The sequence below is a fragment of the Salvia splendens genome, chromosome 6, assembly GCF_004379255.2.
Source record: "Salvia splendens isolate huo1 chromosome 6, SspV2, whole genome shotgun sequence".
NCBI classification, from domain to species: Eukaryota; Viridiplantae; Streptophyta; class Magnoliopsida; order Lamiales; family Lamiaceae; genus Salvia; species Salvia splendens.
Genome location: NC_056037.1, coordinates 136,120 through 145,311, shown reverse-complemented (window position 1 = coordinate 145,311; position 9,192 = coordinate 136,120). Strand labels below are relative to the sequence as shown.

The following is a 9,192-nucleotide window of genomic DNA, read 5'->3' as shown; positions in this document are numbered from 1 at the left end:
TTTTAAATCTTCTAATTACTTGGAATTTTTATTTTCTATATATTCATTATATTTTGTACTATTATTGTTTGAAGTTCTTATGTTCCGTGCATAGCACGGGTGTTAATAATAGTTTCAATATACACCAGCCCGGTTTATTTTTTTCATCTGACGAGTCTTCTGATCTTGCAGGCCATTTAAGACCCGCCATCGTTGGAAAGTTCTCGCATTCCATCCCTACTGCCCGTCAAATTCAGAAAGCCTTGGGAAACATCAAATTGAAAGGTACTTTGTTGTGGAACTTTTTAAATGCGAAGCATGTTTTCATTCAATTATCTGAGATGAGTGATTATGTGAAAATTTTAAATGGTCCAAATAATTCTCCTGTTTGGTATATTGAGCATCATCCCATGCGTGTCTTTAAGTGGACCCCCGATTTTGATCCATTCTTTGAGATCCCCATTGTTGCTTTGTGGTGCAATATTCTTGCTTTGCCTGTTCACTTATTTGAGGAGTCCGCCTTGATTGCTATTGGGAATTTGTTTGGTCACGCTGTGCAAGTGGATCGGGCCAAGATCACTAGATCACGGGTTTCTTTTGCCCGTATTTGTGTTGAGGTTGATATCTCTCAGCCTATCCCTGAGGAGATCACTTTGGATATTGCTGGGAAGAGGGTCACTTTGAAGATCAAGTGGGACAAGATATCTTTGTATTGTCGAGAGTGTCAGCATGTGGGGCACAGTGCGGACAACTGTTATGCTTTTGGCAGGCGCCCAATGCCTCCAAAAAAGGACTACTCTCATGGGGCGCCTAGTCAGCTTGGCCCATCCCATCATTGGAGGGGGAGGATCAGCCCCCAGCAAGGTAGGAGAGGGGTGATCAGCACCAGGAGACCGCTCCCGGCAGGGGACATGAGGGACAACCTCGAGGTGGGTATACTGTAGACTCCCATCACATTGGGGTCCCACAGGTGGGTAACTTTGGGGGTAAGAAACAGACTCTTGAGACACGGCAGCCAGAGCAACATCAGGTACAAAGACCAGACGTTCGTATCCTTCAGAGGGAGACTGCTCATCTGGAGCACGGCCCGAAGGCCCCGGGACACTTCTTTGATGCTGGGCATTCAGGAACAACCCTAGGGACACGTGAGACCGAGGATGATGGATTCATTGTGCCTAGGAAGAAGAAGAAGACCCGCAGTGCAGCCAGCCGGGCCAAGCAGAGGGAAAGGCGAAGACTGAAGAAGAAACAATAGCTTTTGATTCCGACAGAGGTTCAGTCAGAGGGGGGTGGTGATCATGACACAGATCGCCAGGATTCAGCTTCAAAGAGTGAGAGCGAGGGTGGATCTCTTTCTCCATCGTACAGACCCCGACATGTGAATGACTCTTTGGCTATTGTTGCGGTGGACAACAACATGTTTGGGGCATTAGAGGACTTCCCGTCCGATGATGAGGAAGAGCGACTTGTTACAAAGTTTCAGGACACTTTGATGGCTGAGGCTTCGATATCGTGCATTAGATTACTTGAGTTTGCGGCCCATGGCACCGGACACACTTCCCCTCCTTCCGAGGGTAGATTGAAGAAGGCGAAGCTCAAGGCTTCGGGGACTCACTGATCTCCTCATGTCTAGCCACTTCGTGATTTGGAATGCCAGGGCATCATGAATTCTCGCACCCAGGGCACTCTGAAGAACATAATTGATATGTACAGTGTGATGTTTGCAGCCGTGATCGAGCCTCAGACCGATCCCCGTCCTTATTTCTACAGTAGACGGTTTGGCCTTCAGTTTGCGTGTGCGAATACCAGCAGCAAGATTTGGATTTTTGCACATAGAGACTGAGAGATTGAGGTGGTTGATGACTCAGATCAGGTTTTGCATGTGAGAGTCGCGGCCGCCACCTTTCCAGTTCCCATTCACATCTCGATTGTGTATGCCAAGTGCACGAGGGTGGGCAGATAGCTTGTGGGACAAGCTCAGAGAGATGTTCATGTTGACAGATGGATCACCTTGGCTCGTTGGAGGTGACTTCAACATCTTCCTCACGGAGGATGAGCGACGGGGTGGCACAACACAGAGACACGGTGAGATGATGGATTTCGCAGATGCGATTGCAGATGCGATTGCAGATTGTCAGCTTTTTGATCCTGGCTTCCATGGTCTTGATTTCACTTGGACACGGAACGGGGTCTGGGAGAGACTGTATAGAGTTTTGCTTGGGGAGCATTGGACGACGGTTTTTGCAGCTACCCGGGTCACTCATCTGCCTAGGATTTCTTCAGATCACGCCCCCTCCTGGTTAGGTGTTAGGCTTCTTTATAGATTCCGAGGCCGTCTTTCAGGTTTCAGAACATGTGGACCCGGTATCATACTTTCAAGGAAGAGATTGCCAGGGATTGGGAAGTAGACACATGATTCTTTAGTATGCTCAATCTTCAGTTCAAGCTCAGCCGGATTAAGGGTTTTTGTCAAGAGATGGAACTGAGACGTCTTCGGGAACATCTTTGAGAGGCTGAGAGAGGCAGATGAGGCAGTTACCTTGGCACAGACGGCATATGATGGGGACCCCACACCCCCGCATAGGGCTGAGCTCAGCAGGTGCACTGCAGAGTATGTCATTCGCACTAGGATGGAGGAGGATTTCTGGAAGCAGAAAGCTGCCATTCGTTGGGCAACAGAGGGGAGTGGAATTCCAAATTCTTCCATGGGTGGGTCCGACAAAAGAGGGTGAAGTCCAGAATTCACGTGATTCAGGCAGGCGGCCAGAGCCTCACCTCAGAGGAGGAGATCAGACAGTCGGTGGTTGGGTCTTTCAGCAGCTCCTCACATCAGACATCGAGCAGCTGGAACAGCCCGACCTTGACATCCTGCATAGTTTGCCAGATTCAGTGGACCGCTAGGGTCTTTGCGCAGTTCCAGATTCAGATGAGGTCAGAGCAACAGTCTTTGGCATCAGTGGAGACAGTGCTTCAGGTCCGAATGGCTTCTCGTCCCTGTTCTTCCAGCGCTGTTAGGACATTGTGGTGCCGATGTGGTCGCCGCAGTCAAACACTTCTTCCTGGGTGCCCCTATGCCTCGCAGTTTCACAACCACGACGATCATTCTCCTGTCGAAGAAAGCCAACCCAGAGACTTGGGCAGTGGAGTACAGGCCGATCAACCTTTGCAATGTGACCAACAAGATCATCACTAAGATCTTGACTGCGCGTTTGGTGCCACTGTTTCCTCTTGTGCTGGTGTCGAACCAGAGCGGTTTTGTGAAGGGTCGCTTGCTCTGTGATAATGTTCTTCTGACTAAGGAGATGATTCATGACATCGGCAAGAGGATCCTCCAGAGGGCCCCATCACCTAATCTAGCACTCAAGCTGGACATGGCAAAGGCCTATGATAGAGTGCAGTGTTCTTTTCTCCTTATGGTGCTTGAGAGGATGGGATTCCTGTCGGGTTGGGTAAGTATGATCAGACGGTGCATCTCCTCGTACTGGTTCTCGGTCCTGGTGAATGCGACCTCTGCGGGTTTCTTCCAGTCGACGTGGGGCCTTCGCCAGGTAGATCCTCTTTCCCCATCTCTCTTCGTCCTCGCAGCAGACTACCTGTCTAGGAGCTTGGGCTTGGACAAGCTGGTTGATTCTCATCCCGATATGGCATACAGAACAGTTCGATCATCGCCTACCATCTCCCACCTCTCCTATGCCGACGACATCATCATCTTCACCAGGGCGCATAGAGAGGCGGTTGAGAGACTCGCGCACTGCCTTGACCACTATTCGGCTGTGTCTGGTCAGATGGTGAACCAGGGAAAGAGCCATTTCTTTTTGCACCCGAGGTTTGAATCATGGGCTCGTTCCCTTTCACATACCTCGGTGTGCCTATCTATAAAGGCAACCTGAAGGCTGACTACCTCCTTGACATCCGACAGAAGATGGTCGACTGGATCCACAATTGGTCCCACAGACATCTCTCTCTCCGGGGTTGCCTTGCTCTGATCAAGAGCACCTTGATGACTATCCCACTCCACATCCTTCAGGCCATGGAGCCCTATGGTTACTGGCTGCGGGAGCTAGAGCAGATTATAACCAGATTCTTTTGGGGCACCGTTGGACAGCAGAAGAAGATTCACCGGGTCAGTTGGAAGAACAAGATCTGCTTGCCTTTGGATGAGGGAGGCCTTGGTATCCATCGCCTCCCCGAGCTTGTCATCGCTTTCAGCATTAAGCTCTGGTGAAGATTCCTCTCACAAGATTCCTTATGGCGCAGTACCAATTTCAATTTCAATAAGTCATGCATATTCCTCGTTGGCGCAGTACCAATTTCAATTCCTTGGGGTTTCAATTTCAATATACACCAGCTCTGCATTAAATAACTGATGCATAATCATCGAAAAATTAGTGTCATCAGACCATCATCTTTTGGTATGACCTAAAATGAATTATTATTATACTACTACTAATAGTGTGTGTATGGGTGGCTCATGCTAAAATATCATCCAAAAGAGATAGGCAATCGTCATAGATTGGAGGACTCATATAGTCCTTGAGTACTACCTTCGTTCTAAGGAAGTTGGGACATTTCTTTTAAGAATGTGATTTATGAAATTGATTTGTTAAAGATTGAAGTGGAGAGATAGAATAAGAATAAAGTAAAATAGAAGTTAAAGTTTTTGTCAAAATAAAAAAGAACTCAACAATCTTGGTACAACTCGAAAAGAAATACTAATAACTACTTGGACTTTGTAGGTTTCATTAATAGTCGGGAAATGAGAAGGAAAGAAAATACAATAACTTTTAATTTATTAATTTCGGATTGCATAAAGCATAAAAGAAATCGAATATGGATTAGGCTAATTAATTTTGTTTTTTTCTTATTGTTCTCTTGGTATATAATAAAGAATCAATTGAATTAATTTGTCAGTTATATGCATTCTTACAATATTTTAAAAATCATGATTTGTTAATATTAATGAATCAATTAAAGCTTGTGTATATCAATTGGTATCATAGGCAAACTCGAATGAGCTTAACATATACTCCAGGAATTTTGAGACATAAATAAACAAAAAATTAATTGACTTCCGGTTCTAGTAGTTATAATCGATTGAAAATGATTAAATACCAACATAAATGATTAACAAAATCAAAGTGAGCGGCACGACGTCGTTTCAGTCAGTTAGAAGTCTCTAGTCGATATCATTTCCCACAAAGGGAGAAATAGTCTAGAGAGAGAGAGAGAGACTGTGTATGGGGAGGCGCAAATCTGATTGAAAAACAATCCTTAATCTAGGATACTGACATAGAAAGAAGGGCGCGACAACGGTCTCTCATAATTTTGATGTTCTCCGCAGAAAAAGATCATGTTTTTTGTGTTTATCCCGTCTGTAAATAGATATCTATACACGTATTGTTGCATGAAAAAAAAATCACATGAGAAACGATGGATATAGTGAAGAGGAGAAGAGTAAAGGAGACGTGAATCGAGCTCTACCTTTTGGGAATTAACAATGGCGGACGATCTCTGTTTCTGGGCCAAGGCACGCCTTTTTTAAATTCTTCTCATACTAATTTTATATCTTATTGTTAGCTCGGTTTTAATTAACGATTTGCTCCTTGATTTGTGCCCTAATAGTGTGTAGTTTTGTGTATACAGATCAGTGTTGATTCTTGATTTGGTGTGTCAATTTCTACCGTAGTTGTAAATGGAAGCTCGTATTTGTGATTTTTTATTAATTATTTTCTGTATAATGGGCAATTTTAAGATTTTGTTTAAATTAGTGGACTTTATCCTGTTTACGCTGATATATTTGAATATCATGTATTTTTTCATAAAGAAGGAATATACCTTTTGGTTATGATGTTGTTGCTCAATGAATTCTTCATTGGAGCTTAATCCTAGATTAGCTGCCATTTACTGGGATTTAGAGAGTTTTGTTAGTTATGAATTTATGCCAATTTATTAATAAAAGAATGCCTTTTTGGTTCACCGTTCAAATCCTTACCCTCACTAATATTTTGTCGCTCGGTGGCATCTTCGTTGGAGCTTAATCCAAGATTATGTGTCATTTAATGGGTTTTAGAGAGTTATGGTGATGTGCATTCATGTCTTTTTATTAAGAAAAGAAAGCCCTTTTGGTTCACTGTTCAAATCCTTACTCTTACTAGGATGTTGTTGCTCGATGGCATCTTTGTTGGAGCTTAATCCAAGATTATCATTCAATTACTGGGATTTAGAGAGTTTTGTTAGTAAGTACTGATAATTCTTTGTGGCAATTAGAATTTATGCCATTTTATTAAGAAAAGAATGCCCTTTTGAGAGATTTGTGAATAAATTATTCAGGTTTGTAAGTCTTGGATGAAAAACTGTTCTTTTTCTTATTGCTGTGATGTTTTCTTGAGTTTCAGGATAGCTTGACTGTGAAACATCCTAAGAAAAATCCTCTGGCATTGAGGATGCTGGTTTTGATTTTCGTGCTGGTGTGTGGAGTTTACATATGTGCAGTCTGTCTCAAGCAAAGTGGCGGGCACGCGACTGTGGGGTTGTTGAATTTTTCGGTGGCTGAGAGGCCTTGTGATGTAACGGATATCGATCCCTCTGAGAAGCCCTATGTACATTTCCCCAAACCAGAGACTTTTAGCAGGTTAGACTTTGTCTAGAGCTGATAATCGGGTTTGGGTTGCTGCTGGATTTGCTGATTGTTGTTTGGTAACTAATAGGGAAGAATGTGCTTGCAATCCTGTACGTTACTTTGCAATATTGTCCACGCAGAGGTCTGGGAGTGGATGGTTTGAGACGTTGCTGAACAGTCATATGAACATCAGTTCCAATGGGGAGATTTTCTCAGTTAAAGTTCGAAGAAGTAACATATCCACAATCGTGGAAACATTGGATAAGATTTATAATCTAGATTGGGTTACAAGTGCCTCAAAAAATGAGTGTACAGCTGCAGTTGGATTGAAATGGATGCTTAACCAGGTGAGCGCTCGATCTTCGGAAATCATTCACATTTGTGCTTTCAGTAATCTGTATGTGAAATAAAATGGCTGCAATATCTTTCTTTGCTTTTTCGTATCTTGAAACCTGTTTTTTAATCTACCCACCACCTTGCTGCAGAGAAGAACTTTTTCGTTTTTTTAGCACGGGGTTTCTTGTGTTATTTGGAGAAATGCTGTGTGCGTCTTCTCTTCTAAATAGAAACTTAAAGTTTCTCTAGAGGCTGTTGATGACTAGCTGACCTAGAAAAATAACCATGGGAACCTGTCTAAATAGTGCAGCTCTTGTCTATAACTATTTTACAACTGAACAAGCATTGTCTGAGCATGAATTGTGAACGATATCTGTTCTTGATGTAATTGTTATTCCAAGTTTATACCAGCTTGTAGTTTGGCAAGCGATGATCGCAATTGTGAAAGTTTCCCAGTAAATGCAAAATCAAAACAAAACTGCTTTTCAAAAGCAAATCACGAGAAGACCACCTGCATCGATACTGGTGATAAATTTTCCTCGTTTCCCTGCAATAAATATGAATCTGTAGAATAACAGGAACTACATTTGTTTCTGTGTTTTTTGTTATAAACAAAATATATTAGCTTTCTCCTGCCTTTAGAAATTTTTGTTGGCAGGCAGTCAAATTTTTTAATTGGAGATCGGCTATGTAGTTTTTCAGCTTTGTTGTTGAGATAAAAAATTGCATAAGGCTCCAAAATGGCTTGAGATTTCTGGTAAATGCCTAAGATTTTATTCATCACATTAGTTATTAGCAGACACTAACACTAACTTTAGATTGTTTTTGAAACAAAATGCTATATCTTCTATTGTAGATGATATTCTTATAGTAGTACATCTTTTTGCAGGGACTAATGCAACATCATGAAGAAATAGTGGAATACTTCAACTATAAAGGAGTTTCTGCAATTTTTCTTTTTAGACGGAATCTGCTGCGTCGTATGATTTCCATCCTAGCAAATTCTTTTGACCAGAACGCCAAGCTACTGAATGGCACTCACAAGTCTCATGTACACTCAACCCATGAGGTCCTTTCCTCACACCACCTTTCTCTCTCTCCATAATGCAGGTCATAAAATGTGTATAACCAATGCAGGCCGAGATACTTGCCAGTTACAAGCCAGTTGTTAACACAAGTTTGCTTATACCGAACCTGAGGCTAGTGGAAGATCTCGTTAATAAATCAATGGAGTATTTTAAAAGCACCCGCCATATCATCCTCTACTACGAGGATATAATAAACAATCGAACTGTAAGAGACATTTTAACAAAATCTATATTACTTTTGCTTTTTGCATCTTTAAGCTCAAGTTATCTCCTTTTACTGCAGAAATTAGTCGACGTTCAGAACTTTCTGAGGGTTCCTCTCCAGGAGCTGAGTAGCCGACAGGTGAAGATACACAAAGGATCGTTGTCTTCGCAGGTCGAAAACTGGGGAGAGATTGAGAAGACGCTTGAGGGTACGCATTATCGAAGTTATTTACATGAGGATTACAAGTTGTAGGAATATGCACCGTGTGCTTCGGCTGTATATATAAATTATTTAGGTTTATTCATTGATTCTTACCAAAGCATAAGCTAACAGGTATTTGCCCCTGTTGGAATTTTGATAGCATAGTTTTGCAGGACAACTTATCAATATTTGTTTGTTTTATTTTTTAGTTGTTTTTTTGGTAAGCAAGGTAGACTAAATTTTTTTTTCTGTATTTTAAGCTCTTTGGATTGAGATTCTGTATTTTTAACCACATTTTAGCTATATAGAGTATTATGTAAAAGCTTGAGAGTATTAACCAATCTATTATCATGATTCATGAATGGACAATCTCTGTAAATTGGTTTGGAAGTGTTTGGATTTGTAGATGTCGGTGGTGAAAAGTGGATGAATGAACTATGTAACCAATCAAATATCAAAAGTCTACGTCCTTAGCTAAGTACTACTTGTATTTAAATGAAATGAATGAAGTATAGTATAAGCAAATCTCAATAAAGTAAGACCACAAAGCCATTATTCCATCTAAGCCACTATATGTTGGAATATTTGAATGTTCTATTCCATGCACCTAACTCCAATCAAATGTATCAAACCATCCAATTTTGTTGACCCACCCCCTAAAACTAGAACATTTTGACCAGTGTATATGGTGGCCAATAAGATATCCTCGTTTTGACTACGACCTTGCCCAACCCTACCATACAATACTTCTCCATTTAACCTTG

The 9,192-nt window shown here is 41.9% G+C and overlaps 1 protein-coding gene across 2 annotated transcripts; it reads left to right on the top strand.

The window, feature by feature from the left end:
• The first annotated feature begins 5,151 nt into the window (after nucleotides 1–5,151).
• LOC121807219 lies at nucleotides 5,152–8,750 on the top strand. Of its 2 annotated transcripts, none has more exons than XM_042207436.1 (6): nucleotides 5,152–5,506; nucleotides 6,375–6,610; nucleotides 6,687–6,945; nucleotides 7,824–8,003; nucleotides 8,072–8,227; nucleotides 8,306–8,750. In XM_042207436.1, exons 1-6 carry the CDS (start codon nucleotides 5,477–5,479, stop codon nucleotides 8,477–8,479), a joined length of 1,035 nt encoding a protein of 344 aa, XP_042063370.1. In that variant the 5' UTR covers nucleotides 5,152–5,476; the 3' UTR covers nucleotides 8,480–8,750. The 2 variants fall into 2 exon arrangements, with proteins under 2 accessions (XP_042063370.1, XP_042063372.1); XM_042207438.1 differs by lacking the exon at nucleotides 5,152–5,506 and adding an exon at nucleotides 6,132–6,215.
• Nucleotides 8,751–9,192: the final 442 nt, after the last annotated feature.

Bases quoted from the DNA above. Each gene is read 5' to 3' on its own strand.
- LOC121807219 (XM_042207436.1), top strand. From the start codon at position 5,477: ATGGCGGACGATCTCTGTTTCTGGGCCAAG. The intron at 5,507-6,374 runs GCACGCCTTTTT...CTTGAGTTTCAG, and splicing joins ATCTCTGTTTCTGGGCCAAG to GATAGCTTGACTGTGAAACA. The intron at 6,611-6,686 runs GTTAGACTTTGT...GGTAACTAATAG, and splicing joins AAACCAGAGACTTTTAGCAG to GGAAGAATGTGCTTGCAATC.